This window comes from Larus michahellis, chromosome 21 (assembly GCF_964199755.1).
Source record: "Larus michahellis chromosome 21, bLarMic1.1, whole genome shotgun sequence".
Taxonomy (NCBI): domain Eukaryota; kingdom Metazoa; phylum Chordata; class Aves; order Charadriiformes; family Laridae; genus Larus; species Larus michahellis.
In genome coordinates, this window is record NC_133916.1 from 4,563,519 (window position 1) to 4,587,594 (window position 24,076).

Sequence of the window (24,076 nt, forward strand, 5' to 3'; positions counted from 1 at the left end):
CAAACCATGTTATTTCTGGTGGGTGCCCACCCTTGGGTGCTGTTGCTCCCCCTCGCCCATCCCGTGGGGCACATGCATTTATTAGCAGACCTTCTAATGCCGGTATTTTTGTTTCCCATCCTTGTTTTTGCAGCTCCAGTTGCTGTGGTATCCAGGGAGCCCTCCTCCTTCTGCGGGAGATGCACGCTGGTCGTTGCTAAGGTCGCCTCCGCGGTAACATGCACATCCTGTTTACACCTTTATCTGGAGAAGTTGGGCTCGGTTAGAGGCACCCGCTTCACCCGGGCAGCCCCCAGGGAAGGGGCCGCCCCAAGCATCCCCCCGCCGGACCCTCCAGGGAGCGTGCTACAGGAGCCGCGAGCCGGCGTCACCGCCACTGCGCCGGCAAGATGACGAACAACGTGGCCGACCACCACCCCGGGAACTCGGTTGCCGAAGGCAACCATGAAGGGGACTTTGGTTGCTCCGTGCTGGAGCTCAGGAACCTCATGGAGCTGAGGAGTGCTGAGGCAGTTGCCCGGCTCAATGACTCCTACGGTGGCGTGCAGAATGTCTGCAAGAGGTTGAAGACGTCGCCAGTTGAAGGTAAGTGGCCGTCCTGTGGTCAGCAAGGTGGGACCACCCGCTCGCGTTGGACCGGTGCCTTGGGGTTGGGGCTATGCAAGGTTCAAGGCGGTGGCTGGAGGGTGGTGGCTCAAATAGCTCTCATGGCTGAGCTCCGAGCATCGTCCCGTTGCTTCCATCGCAAGCCTGGTGGGAGATGGCTCCCTGCGTCTTAATAAAATGATCATTTAGGGTAGAGAAGGAGGAACAAAGGAAGAAAAAGAGAAGCGTCTTCTCTGGGGGTTCCCCCGAGGTGTAGTCCGGAGCCCCGCATCGCCGGGGAGGATGGAGCGGAGGCGGGATGCAGGCAAGGGTGAGGAGCTGACGGGACATGAGGGGTGCGGGGGGGGGCTCATGTCCGCAGCCCAGCCGCTGCCCCCCAGGTCGGCGCCAGCCTTTTCCCGCCCCGTTTAATAATTTACAGCGGTAACGGCAGGGCTGGGTGGGGTGTGGGTGCAGGGGAGTGTAAAGGCTGGAGGTTGCCGGGCTCCTCGGAGCTGTTTGCAGGGTGTCAGCCTCTCAGCCAAGGGACGGGCGGCACGTCCCCAAAGGGGGTCGCTGCTGGGGACAGGGAGATGCACGTGGCATCCCCCGGATCTGTCGGGATGCTTGAGCGGCTGTGGGAGCGTAAAACCTGGTTGGGCGCTTCTGAGCATCTCGGGTTGGAGCGGTGGCAGTGATGCTTGCCTGCGGGTGCCAGGTCGCTTTTGGGAGGCTTTGGTGGAAGGATGTCACCTCTCCTCCCCGCGGTCCCGGCTGGCCTTTCCACACCCCCGTGTCGAGGGGTGGGCACTGGGACTCGCGGCTGTGGGTGCCTTGGCACGGCGACGCACCCCTTCCTTGGCATTAAAAGGGGTACAGGGGGGACAGACCCCCTGCTCACAGCACCGAGGGTTTCCCGGGGGCTGGGAAGAGCACTGGCAGGATGCGGCCCCGCGGCAGCTGTGTGGGATGGGGGACGTGGCTGCGCCTCGGCTCTGAAAACTTGCGGGTTATTATTAGTGCCGTAAGCTGGGGATTAGCGTGTTTCCCAGCTGTGAGTGGGACCGGGAAGGGGAGACAATATCGGGATGTCATTAGAGAAGGGGGGGGACTCCCGGTGGAAATACCAAGTCCAGGTCGTAAAACAATGTGTTTGGCCCTGCCAAACTGGGAGCGAGCTCCTTTGGGGGTGGGAGGAGAGGGGAGGGGGGGAAGCGAACCCGAAAGGCTCTGCCTTGGCCTGACGGCTCTTGCTGAGGGCGAGGTGACGGGCTGCCCTTCGATCCTGGAAGCGCTGCTTCCAGGCACTGGTTGGCATCGCTGTATCCCGTGTGCCCAGTATGTCCCTGCCTCACCCTCTTGCTCTGGGGGTGAGCTTTGCCCTGTCTTGTTGAGCACAGAGAGCAAAGAAAGGTTATTTCCAACAAGTTGGGATTTTTAGGAAGAGCGAAAGCCCAAGGCAGCCCGTGGCACCTCCATCCGATCCCATCGGAACCGGGCATTTGGATCCTGCTGTGCTGGGGCTGCCTCTCCAGAGGTACCTACCCGAGAGCCCAATACATGGTGTGACACCGCCACGGTGCCACGATGAGGGAAACCCTGGCAGGTCGGGAAGCTGCCAGCCGGGAGCATGTTCCCTGTCTCTCCGCATCCATGGGTAAAGCCTGGGAAATGGGGAGCGGGGTGCCCAGGCGGCTGCTCGCCCCGGGGAGTGCAGCGCAGGTGAGCTCAGGTTGTGTCTGCGGGTGGGGTGCCCCAGCCGGGGTTTGGTGAGAGAGATGCAATGTGAGGAATGCCAGCTATGTCCTGGCAAAGTGTGGTGTGGGGCTGTTTCCCTCTGGGAAGCCTGATGCGGAGAGCTGGGGCTGACTCAGACTTGGCCCTGAGCCCCCCTCTGTCTGCAAACCCCTCCCGAGCTGGCACTGCCCAGTAAAGCCCGGGAGCTTCACTGGGAATGAGACGGGGCACCGCTGGATGTGCGGGCACTGGGTGCACGTCGCAGCAATAGGCAGCCCTGTGCAAGATGTCTGTGCCCGGCCCCGTGCTCATTATCCCTCCGCTCGTTATCCCGCTGGGATGGTGTGTGACTCCTGCCCCATACGGGCAGGGAGAACGTAGCCGTGTGCCGCTCTTGGGCCTCGTGGCTGCTGGCACAGCAGAGCCTCCCCGGCATGTCCCCCAGACCTGCCCCACCATAAAGTACGTCAGCCTATTGTGTGCAGTGTCTGGAGCGGTTTGATCCCATCCTGGTGCGTGCGGTTCCTGCCTCTCGGTGCTGCTGCTCCTCTTTCCATGCTGCAGCGTTGGCTGTCCTCGGTCGAGCCTGGCACTGTCCCCATGGGGCAGAGAATAGAATCGTAGAGTGGTTTGGGTCAGGAGGGACCTCAGAGATCCCTGTTCCAACCACCTGCCAGGGGCAGGGACACCTTCCACTAGACGAGGTTGCTCAAAGACCCATCCAACACTTGACCACTGCAAGGGATGAGCATCCAGATGCTCACCGCAGTCCCCCCCAGTGGCTGCCTTCACCCCGAGGAGTCCTTTGGGTGATTTGTCCTTGTGGGGTGGGATCTCTCTGCGCTAGTGTTTGTTCAGGGAGGGTCTCTCCAGCATCGGGGTGGGGGTCCACAGGGACCTGCTGCTCTGGCTCTTGCCCTAAAAGCTGTCAGTGGACCCTAACCCCTTAGGGCTCCTCCCAAAGGGGCTTGGTGATGGGGGGACTCTCTGGGTGCTGACTTTCCACCTCCTCCATCAGCCCCGTCCCCGAGGTGGGTCGGGCAGGGTGGGAAGGGGAGCTGGGTGGTGGCGGCAGCGGCAAAGCACAGGCGGCTTTGGTGACTCACCGATTAAAGCTCTCCCTTCCTGGTGTCCCCTGGGTGACGAGTGTCAGCAAACACCGTCCTGACTCACCCGCTGGCGGTAGCGGCTCCCGGGGTTGCCACCTCCCTCCCGAGCCGGGGCGAGGACCTTGCTTTGGGGGCTCTTTGCCTGAAGGCTTTGCTCCCCAAAAGCAGCTTTCCCGGCCTGCAGTGCCTCCCTTCTAATCGGGGACCGGTGACTGCACAGGGGGTTTGTTCTCCTGCTGCCACTTGTGGCCTCCATCCAAAATTTCTAATCCAACCCCCACTAATCAATGCCCCCCAAGCCCCACAGTGGCCCCAGCCAGGAGGGATTTGCTGGCAATCTGGACCCGTGGTGCATGCCCGGGGTACGTGCCCACGGCTTCTGCTCTTTGCAGAAAGAGCAGAACCCTCTTCCCCGTGTCAGCACAGATAAATTGAAAGCCCCTTTCTTCCCCAGTTGCTCCAGGAAGGTGGGGGGCAGCTCTGGGGCCATGCCCGTGGGTGGGATATGGGCTTTGGAAGAGCCACGTGTGCCACCTCCCATGCCCTGTGGCAGCATCCCGCGTCCTCGTCCAGGAGCGTGTGTGTGCCCGTCCCTCCTGCCCCACAGCACACGCCGTGCCTCCCCGGCCCTGGCGCCGGCATGAGTCAAGCCGCGGCAGTTAGCCATATTTTCCATCCGTCCCACCGGAGACGTTGGGCGGGAAGCGTTCCCGCATGGGTTGGGCTCGGGGAGGCCGTTGGGGCCGGGAGATCCCAGGATCCTGCTGCCCCGTCACGGCTGGGTGGGGACACTCTGCCAGCGTGTCCCCTCCCTGCAGCCAGTGGCGGGGTGTAGCCACAGGAGAAAGGGGGGGGGGTGCGGAGGGGGGGAGAAATGGGATCCATCCTGCTGCTTCCTCCGAGCTGGGATGCAATGGGGAGGTGTCCCCTGCGTGGGAGGGCTGGGTCCCCCCAGGAGGGCATCGCTGCCAGGCTGCTCCAGGCACCAGGACATGTCCGGGGCTGGTGCATCTCGGGAGCTGGCAGCAGCCCCATGGACCATCTTAAGGTGGAGAGCAGGGGGAGCTCAGCGCGGGGCTCGTTAAGGTGGTGCTGGGCAGGGGAAGCTGCTCTCACCTTGGACCCCATCAGCTTTTTAATGGCTTTAATGCAAGGGATGACCGGGGAGGAACTGCCGTCTCCCGCTGCTGGCCCCTGTCCCAGGATGGGAGGGCTGTGAGTCCCCAGTCCCGGCTACCTGGGGGCAGGAGCTCAGGCTCCCCCTTTTGCTCCCCACTCTCTGGGGTTGCTGCGTGCAACAGAGGGACCAGCAGCCCAGCTCGGGGCTCTCCTGCTCCTTTCTTCGCTCCCACCACCCCTTTTCCAGCAGCAGCCCCATGTCTCCTCCACCAGCTCCCCCCAGGAGCTGGCTCGGCCGCGCTGCCCCATCTCCTGCGGTTGTGGCAGGTCCCTGGGGCTCAGCTGAGCTCGGAGACGTTCCTGCTGCGCCGAGTCGCTCTCTGCAGCGGCTGCTCCTCTGAGCTGGCAGGAGAGAGGGATCAGGTGGCTCCGTCAGCTCCGAGCGCCGCTCGCGGTGCCAGATTTACGGCTAATTTGATGCAGCATGTAAACAAGCCGGCCAGTGCCAACTGGCATTAACTGGCACTCGGGCGCTTGGAGGCTGCTGTGCCGGGGAGAGAAGTCTCAGCGTGCTCGCCCCAGACCCCGTTTGCTCTCCTGCCTGCGGCTCCGGCAGCGTCCTGCCCCACCGGTTGGATGTCCCCTGCCCCACCGGTTGGATGTCCCCTGCCCCACCGGTTGGATGTCCCCTGCCCCATGGGTGACCGGAGCCAAGCCCTGCCTTGGCTTCCCCTCTGCAGGCAGGGAGCTGCTCCTTGCGGGGGTCCCACTGGTGCTGGTGGGGGGCTGTGGGGCAGCGGTGGGGTTTGCCCTCATCTCCGTCTCTCCCTTCTCCAGGCCTGTCCGGGAACCCGACTGACCTGGAGAAGAGGCGGCAGGTCTTCGGCCAGAACTTCATTCCTCCCAAAAAGGCCAAGACGTTCCTGCAGTTAGTGTGGGAGGCACTCCAGGACGTCACGCTGATCATCTTGGAAATCGCAGCCATAATCTCCTTGGGCCTGTCCTTCTACCACCCTCCGGGCGGTGACAATGAACGTGAGTCCCTGGGGTCCCGGCGGTGTGGTGGGGTGCCCGGTGGGGTGCCCATGTGAGCCCAGCCATGCGGGAGCGGGACTTTGGGGTAGGTGCTGTCTCTGGAAGGTCACCCCGTGGGTCCCTCCACCCTGGTGCAGATGGAGCTGGGAGCTACTTCTGCTCACCCTTTAGGTGGTGGCTTCTCCCCATCCTTGGGGTCCTTGGCGTGGTCCCATCCAGGGACCTGCACTGATGGATGTGTCTGGGCACAGCTGGCACCATGGCATGGCTCAGAGCTGCTCCTTGCTGCTCCCTTAAAGATGCTGAAAGGCCAAGGGTCCATCTGGTCTGGTGGCTTCCCAGGTCCCGTGGGGCTTCTCTTTTGGTTTGGGCACGGAGGGAGAAGGCTGTCTGTTCCCTGGTACCTCCCCCCAAGGAGGGAGTGCTCCTTCCAGCCGTGACACCCCACGTGTGGCTGAGCGGCAGCGTTGGGTGCGTTTCTCCTCTCCAGCCCTGGATCTCTGTATCATCGGAGGAGTCGAGCCGGGGCAAGGATCCGGAGATGCGAGGAGACGGTGACTCACTGGAGGGTCACGCAGAGGAGGGAGGGCTGGGTGCTGCAACTGGAAATAGAAGCCAGTTGTCCCGACTCTCTCAGCCCAACCTCTGCCAAAAATGAAAAGTGAAAAAAAAAAAAGAGGAGGTTAAAAAAAAAAAAAGAAACCCAACAAAAAAACCCCTAACCAAACCCAAATGCCTCCAGGGATGTAAAAACCCTCTCCTGAGAGCAGGGGAAGCCCTTGGAGCAGATCAGGGAGGAGGAGGGAGGAGTAATTGTCTTCCAGGCTCTGCTCTGAGCATGTTACTCAGGGGAAAGCAGGTGTCTCCTTGTGCAAACAAGTCTTCTCCTCCAACGGCAGTGTGCGGCCAGTCGGCGGGCGGTGTGGAGGACGAGGGCGAGTCGCAGGCCGGCTGGATCGAGGGGGCGGCTATTTTGTTTTCGGTCATCATCGTGGTGCTGGTGACCGCCTTCAATGACTGGAGCAAGGAGAAGCAATTCCGGGGCCTCCAGAGCCGCATTGAGCAGGAGCAGAAGTTCACGGTCATCCGCAAAGGGCAGGTGATTCAGATCCCGGTGGCCGAGATCGTGGTGGGAGACATCGCGCAGATCAAGTACGGTGAGTGGAGGCGGCGGTGGCTGGGGCCGGTGCCTCCTCTCTGCTATTCCAGCCTTTTAGCCTGGAGGGAAAGCGTTGACTCCTCCAGTTACTCTATTTTGCAGCATGCCATGGCCGGGAGCGATGGGAGATGCTCCCATACAGGTGATGGAGCTCCCTCACCTTGCCGCTTGCCAGCCTGGAGCTGGGCTGGCAGAGCTAAGCCAGGCTCTGCGCACAGCTTTGGGTTGTTTTAGCCACCTGCTGGTCTCAAAAATGATTTATTTTCACAACCGTGTCCTTGCTGGTGAACATCTCCTCCAAGGAGATGTAGCCCTTGGGCTAAACTAGGCCCTGCTCCTTGTTTACCAGGGGGTAATGGTATGCTCAGCCCGTTCAAGTCCTGTTAGGAAGGAGGCTGGTACAAGATGGTGTTCCTTTTCACATAGGGCTTTTTCCTTCCTCGGCGGGTGGATGATGGGATCGTGTCACGGTTTGGATGTATCAGGAGGCTTTGGGAAGGATGTGGCGTTGATTCGGTAAAACCAAATGGGGAAGCACCAATTGAGAAAACGTCCTTACAACGAATGCTTTCCTGCATCGGTGAAGATTTTGGTGCTATTGGATATCATCTTGTAATGCCCATCTGTTGCTTCTCCTCCCTCTGGATTTGGTCTGAGACCGAGTTTTGAGTCCTTTTGCTGACACGTGAAGCCTTCTCCTGGGGCGAGGCAGGCAGGGCTGAGCTGCGGCTGCCCGGGCTGGGGCTGACCCCCCTCTTTGCTCCTCTCCTAGGTGATCTCTTGCCAGCAGACGGGATCCTGATCCAAGGCAATGACCTGAAAATAGATGAGAGTTCGCTGACTGGGGAGTCAGACCAAGTCAAGAAATCGCTGGATAAAGACCCCATGCTGCTGTCAGGTCAGGATCCCGGGCGGCTCTTGCGTGGTCGGTGCCGGGCTGGGTTTGTGCCGTGATGGAGCGGTGACTGCTCCCGAACCCCGTGTCCCGCTGTTGGAGAGGAGATGGGAATGGCGTGCCAGTGTCGTGTCTCACCGTGGCCTCCCTGCTGTGCCAGGTACCCACGTGATGGAGGGCTCCGGCAGGATGGTGGTGACGGCTGTGGGTATCAACTCCCAGACGGGAATCATCTTCACTCTCTTGGGTGCGGGAGAAGGAGACGAGGAAAAGAAGGTGAAGAAAGGTGAGGAGATCCACTGAACCCACTTTTTCCCTCCTTTTGCCTTTCTCCCTTTCCTGGGAAGCATCCACCGGTGTGCAACAAGCTACGCCCACATCTGTGGGACGCAGTTGTGCGTTAGTGCCGGTGATCCAGGCAGGTACGGTGAGCTCTCCAGGCATTGGGGGGGATCCACAGCGTGGGGATCGTGCTGCCTGAGGAAAGCCCAGACCTCTGCTCACCAGCTCTTTCAGACACGGCTCCAACTCTCTCTTCTCCAGCCGGCTGCAGCCTGGAGTTGCAGGGTTGGGGCGGGGGGTCGAGGCTCGGAGGGAAAGGTGGCCGATAGCGATGCCCCACGGTGCTCATTGCCCGCCCCGTGGTGGGAAGGTGAGTCCTGGTTATCCGCAGGATTTAGTAGCCCACCCAGAACATTGAGGACTTTACTGAAGATCTCTGCTGGTGTCTCCCTGGGGAAGGAGGCGAGGCGCAGAGGATGGCAAGAGGGAGAGGAGGGGTTTTATGCTGTGGGGGTGGAGGGTAGGAGAGCAGCCAGGCGGGCTGAGGTGTTCCCCATCATGCTGGGACTCAAATGCTTTCCTGCCTCGGCTCTTGCATCTTGACGCTCTGTGCCAGCTCCGATACCAGCTTTAAAGCCAGCATCAGCACAAGCCAGGCTTGGGGGAAGCTCCTGCTCTCCCCCATCTCCCCGCGCCCCTGTTCAGCAGGTCTGGGCTCACTGGGAGCAGCTGCGAGGTGCGAGGAGCTGGCAGAGGGAGCTGCCGGCTGGCATCACAGGAGAGGTTTCCCGGGCCTCTCCTGGCAGCCATTTCGGCACCGGGTTTCTCTCCATCTCCGCTCGCCCGGGGCAGGCGGCTGGCTCGTATCGCTGGGGTTCGGCGTCTGTGGAGCTCTTGGGGTTTAGCTGCCAACTTGGGGGTGGCAGGACGGGGTGAGATGTGGGAATGGCACTGCTGTTGGAGCTGAGCAGCGGCTCGCCAGGAGCCCAGGCACAGCGCTCGGTGTTTTCCCAGCCCCACAGGAAACCCAGCTCCATGCCTTGCAGCCCTTGATTTGGGAGCAAAGTGGGTCAGGGGGCTTCACCGGCTCATCCCCCCGCCGTGGTGACGGAGGGAATGTGTATAAACCCCTTATCGCCCAAGGTTTGTTGAGATTGCAGCAGCCCTGTGCTCCCCGTGTTGTGGAGGCGCACTGGGGACCCCCATGTGCAGACGTTGCCCACCGCAGACATGGGGGGCAGAGATCCCTGCTATGGGTGTAGTGCTGCCCGTGGTGGGGGGCACGGAGTCTGCGCCTCCTGGGTGGATCCGATGGCACTGGGAGGCAGGGAGCACTGGTGCTCGGCATGTGCTGCACCGAAATTGAGCTCCCCTTATGGTTTCTCCTCCTCAAGGGTCCAAGACGCCACTGTCACCCTTTGAAGCACTGACAGGGGTCGTAGCTAGCGGGTGCTCTGCAGGTGGGGAAGTCTGAAGCCTTGGGGACAGGGTACCTGGGGGAGTCGGGGAGCTCCAGAGCCTCCCCGGTGCCGCAAGCTGTGGACCAAGGCACGCGTGGTGTCCAGAGGGTGCCCGCAGGGTGCTGAGCCCTGCGCGTGGATGTCACTGGAGCAGTGCATGGCCCCTGGGAGCAGGGCCAGCCCCAGGCTGTCCCCTCCAGCCGGATGGTGAACGTGGGTCCATGTGCTCAGCCCTCCACCCTTTTTCTCTTTGAACAGGTAAAAAAACCGGAGCCCCCGAAAATCGCAACAAAGGTAACCAGCCTCTCCATCCTTTGAACCAGCACCACACTAACTACCGAGCATTCCTCCTTCCTTCCTTCCTTCTTCTCATCAGTCTGTGCTCTTTGCTGCTCCGGCGGGACTCTCGCCTCGTTGTCCTGGGAGAGGGTGCAATGGTCCCGTAGCCAGTGGCCCCGGCACAGCATCACGGTGCCCTCCAGCAGCCCGCTATGGGGCTGTCCATAGCTGGAATGGGGCTGGCCAGCTTTCTCTGTGGCTACCTTGCCCCTGCTTGGGGCAAAGCCTTGTGCAGGGAGGACAGGGCTCTTCCAGCAGCCCGGACCATTGACAGAGCATCCCTTTCTCAGAGCCAACTTTATCCATGTTGACGTGAGCTGCAGCTGTGACCTGGTGGCTCTGAAGCCCTTGTGCCCCTCCCCAGAAGCCGTCCCTCTGCGGGGCTTGTGTTTGGGCACAGCTCAGAGAGAGACATGGGTCCCCTCATGCCATTCCCGGGATGAAATGTCCCATGGGGCCTGGCCAACGCGATGGTTGCACCCCCTCCTCCCATGGCCTCGACTCCGTGAGCGTCTCCTCGCCAGTGTTTCTCACACTGTTCTTTGCAGGCTGTGGAAGAAGCCCATTTCTGCACCTCTCTCTCCACCTCTCTCTTTCTTTCTCTCTCTTCTCAGCAGTTTGAGTTTCCCTCCTTCCCGTCAGACTGTGTCCGGGTGCTTGTTTTGTCCGTGTCGGGTCTGTCGTAATCGTGGAGGTGTCCGATGTGGAGCAGCCACGAGCTCCGGGGTGTCTGAAGCCATTGAGCGGTGGCAGCCAGGAGGGGACAAGTCCATCCCTCTCCCCATCCCTCTCCCCATTGTCCAGCCAACCTGGGTCTCCCTGGTGCAGACCTTCAGCTGGACTAGACCAATTATAGCAGCTGAAAGCCTGGCTGTCTCGGGTTCTAAAAGCGTGATGGATGGCTCAGGGCTGGGGTTTAACGAGCCGGCTCCCTCCTCTTCAATCTTCATCCAAATTTCTAACCGTCCCCCTCCATCTCACCCCCTCGGTCGCTCCCCTGGCAAGCGATTCCTGCTGAGCTGCCCCCAGGGCACTGCAGAGGTAGCATCGGGAGTGGGACACAGAGCAGGGATGCTCCTCAGGGGATGGGCGGGGGGGGACACCGGAGCTTCTTTGGGGTCAGCCCTAAGTGCTCACCATCTGCTGCAGGGTGTAAAGCAGCCCTCGGGCGAGGCTCGGAGAGACCTGCCTCCACCCCAGAGCCTGGCCGGAGGGTTTCTTGCAGCGCTGCCTTAGAGGTGTGACCAGCGCAGGGGTCACTTCGCCAGTGCCAGCTCTGAGGATCTTTTATCCGTGGGACTGGGGTAGATGGCAGAAAACTGCCCTGTAGAGAGGTGGCAGGGCCCCGGGACACGAGGTTTCCGTGTGCTCGGATGCGTGTGTCGTCGGGAATGGTTCTTGTTCTGGGTCTTCTCTCTCTCCCACCACCATCTTTCTCAGTGGTGTCCTACAGGTTTTCGTGGTCTCTCTCCTATTCACACGTGGTGTCTTATTTTGCCCTGGGCTGTAGCTAAAACTCAGGATGGTGTGGCCTTAGAGATCCAGCCCCTGAAGAGCCAGGAAGGGGTGGAAAATGAGGAGAAGGAGAAGAAGAAGGTAAAGGTGCCCAAGAAGGAGAAGTCTGTGCTGCAAGGGAAGCTCACGCGACTGGCGGTCCAGATCGGGAAGGCAGGTGAGTGGTGGTGGCCCAGCGTGAGCCGTCATCCCAGAGCTCTCCTAGAAGGCTGTCCCCTTCCCCTGCGTCCCCTCACCTGCTGCTCTGCCTCTTCTTCCCCCAGGGCTGATCATGTCGGCCATCACGGTCATCATCTTGGTGCTGTACTTTGTGATTGACACGTTTGGGGTGCAGGGGCGTCCCTGGCTGGCAGAATGCACCCCCATTTACATCCAGTACTTCGTCAAGTTCTTCATCATCGGTGTCACCGTGTTGGTGGTGGCTGTGCCTGAAGGGCTCCCGCTGGCGGTCACCATCTCCCTGGCTTACTCCGTGAAGGTGAGACCACGATGCAGCGGGGTTGCTGGGGGCATGGTGGGGAAATTCAGGCTCTAACCTTCTGGCTTGTGGTGCCTGTTGCAGAAAATGATGAAGGACAACAACCTTGTGAGACACTTGGATGCATGCGAGACCATGGGCAATGCCACCGCCATCTGCTCGGACAAGACGGGCACACTCACCATGAACCGCATGACCGTGGTGCAGGCCTACATGGGGGACACCCACTACCGCCAGATCCCCGACCCCGACGCCATCCTGCCCAAGATCCTGGACCTCATAGTCAACGGTGTCGCCATCAACTCCGCCTACACATCCAAGATCCTGGTGAGTTGGAGAAGCACAACCTTGTGTCCTATGGCCTTCCCACCACTGGCCATCCCTGCAGCTCCCATCCTGCCGTGCTGAGGTCTGGCATTGCTTTTCCTTTCCCTTCGTCCCCTCCAGCCACCTGAGAAGCAAGCGGGGCTACCCCGGCAAGTGGGGAACAAGACCGAGTGCGCCCTGCTGGGTTTCGTGCTGGACCTGAAGCAGGATTACCAGGCTGTGCGGAACGAGGTGCCAGAGGAGAAGCTCTACAAGGTCTACACCTTCAACTCGGTGCGCAAATCCATGAGCACGGTGCTGAAGAACAGCAATGGCGGCTTCCGCATGTACAGCAAGGGAGCCTCCGAGATCATCCTCCGCAAGTAACCGTCCTCCCTCGTTACCCCGGTCCTCTCCCCGTCCTGTGGGCTTTAGGCTCTCGATGCACCACGGAGCTATTTTGGGGGGCTGTGGGGTGAAGGGGGCTCAGCTGCTGTGGAGCATTGAGATGACTATTGGGAGGTGCTGCCATGCAAAGTGTTTAACTCTCTTAGGGTGGCTTTGGTAAAGCTGTAGGGAGCTGTGGGGAAGGGGGATGTCCCCATTTTGCAGATGGGAAAGCTGGGTGATGGGGAGCCAGCAGCGCGTGCCACCACTGCTCTCCCTCACCCTCTGTCCTGGTCCTGCGTTAGGTGCACCAGGATCCTGGACAAGAACGGTGACCCCCGGGTGTTCAAGGTGAAGGACCGGGATGAGATGGTGAAGAAGGTGATAGAGCCCATGGCCTGCCATGGGCTGCGGACCATCTGCCTGGCCTTCCGTGACTTCCCTGCTGATGCTGAGCCAGACTGGGACAGCGAGAATGAGATCCTGTCTGACCTGACCTGCATCGCTGTGGTCGGGATAGAGGACCCTGTGCGGCCAGAGGTACTGAGTCCCAGCTCTGCCCTGGCTGTCCTCCACCCCATTCCTGGGCCAGGAGCCCCTTTCCCTGCTGCTCAGGACAACAAGCCCCTTATGAAAGCACAAGCAGCTCCTCTGAATCCATCCCTGAAGTGCCCCACGCTACCGGTTCCCTGCTGATGGCATTTCTCTCCCATATCCGGACAAAATGACCTGTTTCCACCCAAAGTTTCCCCCCAACTGCTACCAGGCCTTAGTGCACAAGCCCGACTGGTTCCACATGCGGTTGAAGGTGCACAGAGACACCATGTAGGGGTGGCAGAGGGGTGTTGGAGAGGGACAGGGCTGATCTAGCTGGTTCCTGGCAGGCAGCTGGGCTAATGCAATAAGCTCTCCGATACCTGCCTCTTGATTACATTTTGGAGCTTGCCCCTGTGCTCCTGCCTTGCTTGCATCTTTCCTGATTAGATGTTTGCGTATCTGGGTCTGGGAATTGCATTACAGATGCCCCGTCTGCACCGGGTCTGGAGGCCATTGATTCAATTTGCTAATTTCTCACTAATATCCTCTTCCCCCACTGCTCCGTAATAGATAAACCCATTAGCTCAGCAACGTGCTGCCGGAGCGGTGCAGGGGGGGCGGACGAAATGCCCCCCGTTGTGATGGATCATAGGGCTGTCTGTGCCATGGCGCCCGGCACCGCGGCGTGACGGGGAGGAGGCAGTGAGGTTGCCTTCCCCTTGGGGCAGGGGCTGGAAGATCTCGCGCTCTCTGTGCCAGAGGAGCTGCTCCGGACACGCACAGGAGTCTGGCTGGAGCCACAGCGAGGGCAGGAGGCTGCGGGGCAGGAGCAGCTGGCAGCGAACAGGGACAGGCGTCCTCTCCGCTCCCTGGTGGCATCCCTCGTACCCCGGGGATAACTGGTCGAGCTGGTTCTGGAGGGGGAAATTTTCAGTTCAACATCTCATTCCCATGAGCGATGAGCTGAGCCCGGGGTGCTTTCCAGACTCTTGGGGAGGGTGGGAGAGGAGCTGCCTGGCTCCCGGGATACCCAGTGCCAAACCTCTGGGGATACACAGTGCCAAACCCTCGATCACGCTGCCCTGCGTGTCTGCCCCCCCCGACTCTGTCCTTGTCCCCCAGGTGCCAGATGCCATCCTGAAGTGCCAGCGTGCAGGGATCACTGTCCGCATGGTGACGGGGGACAACATCAACACCGCCCGTGCCATCGCCACCAAGTGTGGCATCCTGCTGCCAGGGGAGGACTTCTTGTGCCTGGAGGGGAAGGAGTTCAACCGGCTCATCCGCAACGAGAAGGGAGAGGTGGGAGAGCACCCCCGGGTCCTGCTCTGCAGTGGGTGTGGGTGGCCTCTCAGACAGCCCCGGCAGCATGAGGCGCTGAATCCCACTGGGTGTTCCTCCTCTCCTTGGATAAACGCAGCTGGTCCCTCCACTTGCCGGGAACCTCAGCCAGCGCAGCCGCAGGGGTGTCTGGAGGCGAAGGCGCTGCCCTGTCCCAGCTGGGGTTTGCTCTCCGGTGGGGCAGAAGGTTTCTGGGGCGTCCCTTACTTTTCTCACATGTTCCTTGTCCTGCAGGTAGAGCAGGAGCAGCTGGATAAGATCTGGCCCAAGCTGCGTGTGCTGGCCCGTTCCTCCCCAACAGATAAGCACACGCTCGTGAAAGGTGAGCGCCTGCCAGGGCCCCCGGCTGCTGCCTCTCAAAATGTCTCATCCTGCTATGCCTGGGTGCTTTTGCAGCACAATCCGTGCTGGGAGCCGTCCCTTGGGGCTTCTTTTCTCTGAACTGCTTGTCTCCGTTTCAGGAATTATCGACAGCACCATTGGTGACCAGAGGCAAGTGGTGGCCGTGACCGGGGACGGGACCAATGATGGCCCAGCTTTGAAGAAAGCCGACGTTGGCTTTGCCATGGTACGGACGGGCGGTGGGTTTTCCCCAGCGGCGGCCGTCGCACTCTGGGGAGAGAAACTAATGGCGTGTTCGGTTATTCTCAACACTGAAATTATTTCTGGACCGGTAAAGCTCTTCTCCAAATCTACAGGATGGCATAAAAAGAAAAAAAGAAACCTTCTTTGGAGGTTTGATTTGATTCTCATGAACTTTGTAGGACTGTTAGCAAAAGACTGATGGGAAGCAATCCTCCGAGAGCCTGGCTTAGGGCTCCCAAGTCCCACCCGGAGGGACTGTGTTGAGCTGAAGGTGACATGGAGCACCCAGAGCAGGGACCTGCCTGGCCCCGGGGTCTGTGGGGTCCAGGAGAGCCGTGGGAAACCAGTAACTCAGCGAGACTTGGTTTATCCCTGCAGTTCTTCACCCAGGCTTGTAATGGGCAGCCCAGGCTCTAAGCGTGGTGCTGTCACGGACTTGGGGAGTTTATTTACAGGGAAAAACTCTGATCTCCTGGTTTGCTGCTTTTCTTTGCCCTGTCTGAAAGAAGCAAGAAAACAAACCTGTCAGTTTTAATGGGTATCCTGTGAATTGTTGAAGTTTAGGTAGGTGAGCAGGAGCCAGCTGCTGGGTGGAGCCTTATGAGCGAATGTAGGGAGCTTTGAGCGAGAAATTTTGGGGGAGTAGAGGTTTTTAAGAAGGTGTTAAATATCCAAGTGCAATTCTGCAGCCTTTTAGGATAAAGAGCCGAAGATAGTTCTGTCTTCTCTTGGGGACCGTACAGCGGGACTCCCTGCCCCACGTGCAGGCTCAGACCCTGGCCAGGCACTGGGCTTTGCTAGGGGCTCAGCACCGGGGCCGCGCCGCCCTTGGGTCTCCGGAGAGCAGGGATCAAATGGCACGTGGGGAACCTTCAGCTGGTTTGTCCAGCTTCCTCCAGAGCTCATGCCCTGCAACAGCCGGGAGGTTTCTGTCTGAGATGGGTCTTGCAAATCAAAAGAGCTTCTCCGGGAAAGCACCAGGGAACGGGCTGGTTACGGGCATCGCTTCAGTGCGTTTAATTACTGCAAAGCGAGCGCCTCTGTGTGCCGGCGGTGAGAAACGCAGTGAGCCCAGCTCCTGCAGAGCAAACTGAGCCCTTCTGAGCTGCTGTGGGTGACTTTGAGGAGGCCACAGGCAGCCCTGGGGCTGCCATCTCCCTCAGATGGGACAGAAGGCACCAGGAAGGTGCCGAAGCTCTCCCTCGTTGGGGTGTCCCAGCCCTTGCTTGCAGCAGGGATGCCCAGCCAGGGATGCCGGTGGTCCCTGGCACAGGAGGAAGCCATCCTTACAAGCTGTTCTCCAGCTTTGCTGCGCTGTGGCCCCTGTCTGGGGGCTGTAAAGCTGCGCTGACTCAGAGCCCCACTCCGGAGCCGAGCCAGTGTCTGTCCTTGAAGGCTTCACTGCTTTAGAGCCTCCACTCTCTCGGGTGCGTTGGTGCAGCCGCAACAGGACGCGCTATCAAACACAGGACTGACACCGGCTCCGCTGGCTCTGGCGGATTTTTCTCTCGGGGCTGTTTCTGGGAAGCAGCGGAGCCGGGCAGATGGTGAGCTTGCTCTGTGACTCACCCCATCGCTTTCTCCCTGGTCCTCAAGGGCATCGCAGGCACGGATGTGGCAAAGGAGGCTTCGGACATCATCCTAACGGATGATAATTTCACCAGCATCGTCAAGGCGGTGATGTGGGGACGCAACGTCTACGACAGCATCTCCAAGTTCTTGCAGTTCCAGCTGACCGTTAACGTCGTGGCCGTCATCGTGGCCTTCACGGGTGCCTGCATCACACAGGTACAGGGCTGCTGGGCTCGGCAGGAGGAGAGCGGGGGCTCCTGCGGAATGGGGAGTGAAGAGAGGGTGGTTTTGGTGGTGGTGTGACACGTTCTCTCCTTTCTCTCTGCAGGACTCTCCCCTGAAGGCTGTGCAGATGCTGTGGGTGAACCTCATCATGGACACCTTCGCCTCCTTGGCCCTGGCCACGGAGCCCCCGTCCGAGTCGCTGCTGCTGCGCAAGCCGTACGGCCGCAACAAGCCGCTCATCTCCCGCACCATGATGAAGAACATCCTGGGCCACGCGGTGTACCAGCTAACTATCATTTTCACGCTGCTTTTTGCAGGTGAGCTGTGAGGCCCCAAGAAATGACAGGGGGGAAGGAAAAGGGGGCAGAGTCCCAGCACTGCCTCATGAGCCACCTTTCCTCACCTGTGTTGGGGACCCTTGTTCTCAGCTGTCACTCAGTGACCCCATGTTGGCCAGGACAGAGCTTATTTGATAATGGATGGGAAGCAGAGGGGTGTTAAAGGAGAGGGTTTACACTGGGAACGTGGGTCTGCTCAAGACCTCGCTGGGTCCAGACACATTTTTAGGCAGGGCAGCAGGTTTTCAATATTTTTAAGGAACTAATGGTTCGGTGGGGCTCGCGTGGGGGACTTGAGATGGATCAAGGGATCTTCAGCAAGAGCCTGGGATCCTAATTCCACCTCCACCAGCGCAGAGCAGAAGTAAGAAGCAGGTTCTCATCTTCTCCTCTCTTCCCTGCCCTTCCCCATCCCCTCCCCAAAACCCCTTGTCTGCTTAGGGGAGAAGTTTTTTGACATCGACAGTGGCCGAAACGCCCCGCTCCACTCCCCACCCACCGAGCACTACACCATCGTCTTCAACACCTTTGTCATGATGCAGTTGTTCAACGAGATCAACGCGCGCAAGATCCACGGGGAGAGGAACGTCTTTGAAGCCATCTACCGCAACCCCATCTTCTGCACAGTGGTGCTGGGGACATTTGCAGCTCAGGTGAAGCTCTGGCAATAAGATGGTGGGGCTGGGAGAGGACCGTGATGCAGGCAGGACCTGTGTCTGCTGCAGTCACTGCCCGCAGCTCTGTCCTGTCCCCTTATTCTTCTCCAGCAGCTTCTTGGTGACACAAACCCTGAATATTGGGGTCTAGAGTGTGTTGGGAGATGCCAGGGCCGGCCAGCCAGCGTGCCTCTGGTGTCCTGTAAAGTTTCTAGCCTAGATGTGAGGTCCTTGTTCCTCATGATCCCATGGAAGGGAGAAAAGATGTGGCCCATGGGGACCGTTTCATCCCATGGCCGTGCCACACAGCCCTTGGAGCTCCCCGGTGTGTGACTTGTTCTCTCCTGTGCTGTAGATCATCATTGTGGAGTTTGGTGGGAAGCCGTTCAGCTGCTCCGGGCTCACCCTGAGCCAGTGGTTCTGGTGTATTTTTATCGGAGTGGGAGAGCTCCTCTGGGGACAGGTAAGGGCCAGTCTGAAAAACATCCCTCCCTGCCACGGCGTGCTCGCAGCCTGCCTCTCCCTGCCCGCTGCCCCACTGCCCTTGCTCTCCCCAGTATTTATGCAAAGCAGCTTTGGAAGGGGGTGATGCCCCATCCCAGTACCACGTGAGGAGAGGAGGTTGCTAATCTACTCCTCCTTCCCACCCTGCTTGCACACATCCAGCGGTGGCATATCTCGGCTGTATCCCGGCATCTCTCAGCTGAATCCCTGGCAGCTCGTTGCAGGAATGCTCCCCCATGGGCTCCCCCGCGGGCTCTGGGCTGCCATAGCCTGCAGGCTAAGGAGCTGCTCTCTCCCTGCCTCTCCCCAGCTGATCTGCACTGTCCCAACCAGCCACCTGAAGTTCCTGAAGGAAGCTGGGCACGGCATCACCAAGGAGGAGATCCCAGAGGAGGAGCTGCCTGAAGATGTGGATGAGATCGACCACGCTGAGATGGAGCTGCGGCGCGGGCAGATCCTGTGGTTCAGGGGTCTCAACAGGATACAGACGCAGGTACCGTGGGGCAGTGGGTACCATGGGGCTCTTCCTTCTCTCTCTCTCTCTTTCTCTCTTTTTCTCTCCAGGGGCTCTGTCTGGAAAGAGGCGCCGGCTGCTGCTCGGAGGATGCCATTGCCTCCTGGGCGAGACTTCTCCCACCACCTGTGCCTTTCTTGGGTCTGCCCTGGTTGGGGAACCAGGACAGCCTGGCTTTTGGGGACAGCTCGGGGTGGGGGAAGGCACTGAGTCTGTTCTGATGCAGAGCTTGGTGTCCGGCAGCCTGGTCCACAGGGGCTGGACGTGCTGCTGATGGGCACCTCTCATGGCAGAGGAGGGGGCTCAGAAGCTGTAGGGGGGGTCACGGAGCCACCCGGGCTCTTAGCGAGCTGCACAGCGAGCAGGTCAACATTGAAGCTGTGCTTGGTCACCGCTGGGACCCTGTTCCCGGTGGGGAATGTGCCCAGGAGTGGTCTGCCTGCACAAGACCCTCTCTGGTCTTGCTCATCTGCTGCTCTCCATCCTTCCTGATGGCCTTTTGGCCAAGGGCTCTTGCCACCCCTCCCTGCCAGCTCTCCAGGCTCCTCGCCTGGAGCTCGGCCCCACAGCACAGAAGGGGAGGAGAATCTGTCTGTTAATATGGTTTTTTACATCAGCTGTTTCTCCCTGACTCAGTTTTTCCTGAAAGGATGTGTTTTCCCCCAGCCTGCTGGCTGGGCAGGGCAGGGCGAGCTCCCTGCAGCGAGGTCGCTGCCCCCATCTTTCCTCTAGGCCTGGGCAGAGCTGCCCTATGGAGGAAAGCTGTAGGTCCCCAGTGGCCCCTGGCATGCAGGGCTGCTGTGTTACCTTTTATTCCTCCTCCTCTGGCCCCCTGACAAATGGAGATAACCAAAATGGCCCAGACACGGGGACCGGAGGAATCGCAGCAGCTGTGTTTGCCATGCTAACTTTGCATCTCCTCTGTGAGGTGTTGCCTTGATGGTTTCAAGGTGAGGTTCATCCCATTGCGAGGGGTGGCCGGGCTCTTCTGAGGGCCCAGGGTGCTGCGGAGGGCTGAGCTGCCAGCTCGGTCTGGTTCATTCATGTGAAAGACGTGCTGGGAGCACTGGGGCCGTTTCAGAAACGGTCCAGGTGCGTTGGAGGTCTGGTTAGGTACGAATGGCTGCAGTACCAGCCGCCAGAGACGAGCCTGGAGCCTCCTTGCAGGAGGTATCTCCATGAAGCCGTGGTGGACCTGGGCTGAAACAAGCTCTTGCACCATGAAAAATGCTCCTGGATGCTGGCACGTCCTGGAGCATCTTTAGCAACTCCTTTCCCGTTGGTGGTGCCCTGTGCCTTGAGCAGAGCGGCCGGCAGGTCCGTCCTCAGCGTCTCGGGGCTTCTGTCCCAAGTCAGTGTGTCTTAAGCGAGAGCACGGGGCTCTTCCCCGTGGGCCAGCCTGGTGCTGGGGGGAAAAGAGGGTCCCTCTGTGGAGGGAGATCAAATGGGAAGGAGCGAAGCAGTGTGTGAAATACCTAGAACAACTAGAGCTGCACGGGGGTCTGGAGGAGGTGCCCCTTCCCAAGGAGCTGTGTGGGCAAGGGCTGTGTGCTCTGCCAGCGGCACAGGGCTGGGGACAGTCTGGCTGTGAAACGTCTGGGAAGCCACGGTGGCACCCAGCTGCTGCTTGGTTCCTCTGGCCTTGGTGTGCATCCACAGAACAACCGTGGCCCGCAATCAAGGATGCTCCTTGCTGCATCCCTGCCCGCCGCTCCCAGCTCCGCTTCTGAGCCCTGTATGGAGCTGTGAGCTTGGGAGAGAGGGTGAAATGTCTCCCAGCATGGCCGGCTGCCGTGGGAGCTGCGGGCCCACGGTGTGTCCCAGGATTCAGCCCCTCAAGCGTACATCCCATGGGGACTGAGGCACCAGAAACCCTTTCCCAGAGCAGTTTTCTGGACCACCAGCTGCCAGCTCGCATCTCTGCCCATCCTCTCTCTTTCTCCGCTCCTCCTGCAGATTGTCGGGATAACCCAAGGTGTTTCCTCTGTCGCACCCTCCCACCGCGGTCTCTTTCTTGGTGGTGGGATAAACCCTGCCCCTCTCACCCCTGCGAGAGCGGGGCAGAGGCTGGAAGCTGACCTCTCCTCTGCTCCTAGAAACACCAGCTGAACCCGGTGCGGGTTTAGGGGGGTGGGGGGGGTTCTCTCCTCCCTCCTCCCCACCTCTCCGTCCTCCTTCTTCCTTCCTGTCCGTGTGTGTCTGCCCGACCTCCCTGCTCCCCTCCATCCCTGACCCCTCTCTCCCTATCTCTGGCCGGGGCGACGCTATCTCACTCTCTGGTTCTTTGCAGATGGACGTAGTTTACACATTCCAGACCGGCGCCTCCTCTTTGCAGGGAGCCCTCAGGAGACAGCCTTCCATCGTGAGCCAGCACCACGATGTAAAAAATGTTTCTAGCCCAACCCATGTAGCTCTTTCCTCCGTCAATTCCACTCCCACCACTTCTGCTGTTGCTGCTGCTGCTGCATCTCCTCCTGCGGGCAGTGAGTGATAGTCTATTACAATGCATGACTTCTAATAACCACAGAGAGCACCTGCACCAACCTAACCCAGCCTGTTCTCTCTCCCTCTAACCCTTGACTCGCACACTGATTTCCAAAGTGAAGGATGGGGCGGGAGAGTGTTTTTATAAAAAAAAAAAAAGTTTTTATGCTGTTGCATCTTTGACAAGTTTACAATACTTCTTGGTCCTTTTCCCCCCACCCCATTCCTTGTTGCTTCCTCCATTTTTACCTCTTCTCCTCCTTTGCAGGACTGATGTATGAGTCCCCCCTCCTGAAGGGTGCAAAAATTGGCTGTTCTTGTTAAAAGAACCCTGTGTTCATGAGCAACTAAAAAAGCATTGCTGTGAAAAGGGCACGCTGCGCCCAAAAGCTGCCGTTTCTTTCCAATGTGGCTCTGCCCAGCCCCGGGATGCCCCAAGGAGGGCAGGGATGGGCAGAGGTGTTGCTTTACCCAAGCTGTTTGGAGGCAGAGTTGGCCGCATGGACCTTCCCACAGCAGGTAGTGTGCTACGGGGGTCGGCTGAGCCGCGGTGAGGGGCTGCCTGTGTGCTTTCTGCCTCCCGCACGCGTCTGAGAAGGGGTCTTTGCTCCTGCCTTGCTTGGGAGGCTGGACGGTGCGTGACAGCAGCAGGTTACCGTGGCTCAACTGGCCAGTGGTGACACATTGGAGCTGCTCGCAGCCTGCTGGTTCGGAGCTGGCTTGTAAGCAAGCAGCCTCCTCTGTCCCGCCTGTGAACTTGCATGCCGTGCGAGGCAGAGCTGAGTGAGCCCCCGTGCACGGAAGCGTGCCCTTTGCTGCCCCGCATCTCTGCGGGGACAGCACGGGGCTCCGCTGGTCCCCTGGTGTTGACAGAGCATCGCTGCCCCATTGCAGCGGCTCATCGATGCCCGGCTTGTTCTGCGCACGCTGGTTCTCAGTGTATGCGGAGACACGCGACTCGCTGCACGCGAACAGAGATGGAAAACGTGGCTCTGCCGAACATCAGTGGCAAAGCTGGATCCTGGATCTAGCTGGGGGCTTCCAGACCAAAGAAAAGCCCTTTCTGGTGCAGTGCCCCTCTCCGTGTTCATTGTGAGCTACATATTCGGGCTTGTGAGCACGTGAGCGTGAATTCTCTCTGCAGAGCTGTGCCAGGCTATGAGTAGGTAGTGTATCTTTCCCGGATAATTGGCTTTTTTTATTGCACAGTCATTTTCAGTGTTCTCCACTTATTAAAGAAATATCCTTGGTGACTTTTTGCATAGCTTTCAGTTTCCACTGTTTACGCACTGTGGGAGAGAAGAGAGAATTTCTGATAATTTTGTTTTCTCTCTATTTAGCCGACACTGATGCTCGAATTTTATTTTGTTTAACCCCAGTGTTTCTGAAGCAGCGCAGCTGCCTTCTGTTCCCGACTGCATCTGTGCACCACCAAGACTTTCTAATCGGAAGAAAACCTGCTTAGAGGGGTCTCAGGGTAGGGGGCTTGGGTGGGCAAGACCAAAATGCAGGTTTTTTTGCAGTCTATGGATTAATGTCCTCCCCGATTTGGCAAGGGAATAGATAACTTGGATAGCTTGTGCCCTTCCAGGCAGCAAACAACTTTACCAGAAGCTAACCCAGGTCGCTAAGTCTTCCCTCTGTTTTCTGCCTAGACTCTTCTCTGTTTCTCTCTGCTGCTTCCCTTCCCTCTCTCTCGAAGCTCCAGTTCCCTCCATACAGATTAATGGTGTCCCTCTGTCTTCCACTTCACTTGGTGGGATGAGTTCTCCAGGGCTGGACCTCGGCAGCTCTGCCTGCTGTGTCCCTGTCGGGGCCGTGGAGGAGAGGGAGGTCTCGGGAAGGACCCGCAGGAGATGGTTTGCAGAGCTGAGCTGGCCTCCTCTGGGGGTTTTGCCCTGGTCTGAGGGAGCTGGGCAAAGCGAACCAGGGGTCAGTGGTGGAGCTGATGCTGGCTCCGTGCAGAAGATGCAATTTCCACCTCCATGGGAGCAGTGGGGTTTGCCTGGCACACTGCGGTGCTGCAGTGATGGTGTGAAATGAGAATAAATTCCAAACTTGCAGGTTGTGAAGGTTTTGGATGGAGAGGAGACGTGAGCCTGACCACAGGCAGGGAGGGAGGTGGGATCCCAGCTTGGCTGGGGAGAATGTCGTTGTTTGCACTGCCTGGCTCGTTGAAAACACATTCCTTGCTGTTAAGTTCCTTGACAAGGCATTCATTTCACAGCAGTTGCTGACAGAGATGGTTAAGTCAAAGTAAGAAAATGTGAGGAAAACTGGAGCAGAAGTTATTGGTGGAGCCGAACGCAGTGATGTGGTAGATAAGGTCTGGACTCACCATTGCTTGAGGTGGTGGGGCAAGGAGGACTTCTGTGAAGCTACTCCTTCCTCTGAGCTTGTACTAGATTGACCACCTAGTTGCTTTGGCAGTCACCTAAGCTCTTGTTAGCTTCTTCGAGTTGGTTATGCTTGGTTTGATTGGTTTTGCACACCGCATTTTAGGGGTCAGTGCTTGGAGTTGTTGTTTTCAAGACACTGATGATGTGACAGATGATCAGTCTTGGTAGAAGGTGGCCTGCTTGGTGGTCTCCCTTGTCCTGTGAGTTCACACTAAGCGCTGAATTCATCCAGGATCTTACTGTGGTCGTTAGCTCAGCAAACACAGCTCTGAATTTCTGTTCCCGGCTACACAAACTTTCCATTTTCACAGGCCAGCTGGTGCTCCAGCATCATGGGGGGTGCCTGGCCCATGCTCATCTCCTCATGGGTGTCTGTCATCCTGCCCGCGTGTGCGTGACGGTCCCTGTGTGCGTGCAAGAGCTGCCCTGTTTGTTTCTAGCCAGGATGTGCTGAGCCTGTGCCAGGGGGATGCCGCGTTGCTGCCCCGTGTGGTGCAGCACCATCTTTCTGAGCC

General features: G+C 59.1%; 1 protein-coding gene across 13 annotated transcripts in view; it reads left to right on the forward strand.

The window, feature by feature from the left end:
- The window catches only part of ATP2B4 (ATPase plasma membrane Ca2+ transporting 4), a 49,562-nt gene that overhangs the window by 21,876 nt on the left and 3,610 nt on the right, over positions 1 to 24,076 (forward strand). For 6 of the 13 annotated variants that reach the window (XM_074564591.1, XM_074564593.1, XM_074564594.1 and 3 more), the window contains exons 2-20: positions 134 to 585; positions 5,388 to 5,585; positions 6,485 to 6,742; positions 7,517 to 7,642; positions 7,800 to 7,925; positions 9,640 to 9,675; positions 11,231 to 11,392; positions 11,499 to 11,713; positions 11,798 to 12,040; positions 12,161 to 12,402; positions 12,712 to 12,946; positions 14,066 to 14,245; positions 14,519 to 14,606; positions 14,746 to 14,852; positions 16,466 to 16,657; positions 16,770 to 16,983; positions 17,446 to 17,657; positions 18,016 to 18,123; positions 18,475 to 18,657. In XM_074564591.1, the coding sequence (XP_074420692.1) occupies positions 390 to 585; positions 5,388 to 5,585; positions 6,485 to 6,742; positions 7,517 to 7,642; positions 7,800 to 7,925; positions 9,640 to 9,675; positions 11,231 to 11,392; positions 11,499 to 11,713; positions 11,798 to 12,040; positions 12,161 to 12,402; positions 12,712 to 12,946; positions 14,066 to 14,245; positions 14,519 to 14,606; positions 14,746 to 14,852; positions 16,466 to 16,657; positions 16,770 to 16,983; positions 17,446 to 17,657; positions 18,016 to 18,123; positions 18,475 to 18,657 (3,321 nt within the window). In that variant the 5' untranslated portion in view covers positions 134 to 389. Of the gene's footprint in view, positions 1 to 133; positions 586 to 5,387; positions 5,586 to 6,484; positions 6,743 to 7,516; positions 7,643 to 7,799; positions 7,926 to 9,639; positions 9,676 to 11,230; positions 11,393 to 11,498; positions 11,714 to 11,797; positions 12,041 to 12,160; positions 12,403 to 12,711; positions 12,947 to 14,065; positions 14,246 to 14,518; positions 14,607 to 14,745; positions 14,853 to 16,465; positions 16,658 to 16,769; positions 16,984 to 17,445; positions 17,658 to 18,015; positions 18,124 to 18,474; positions 18,658 to 20,968; positions 21,309 to 24,076 lie in introns of those variants that run through there. The other 7 variants (XM_074564598.1, XM_074564599.1, XM_074564600.1 and 4 more) reach the window with 5 other exon arrangements.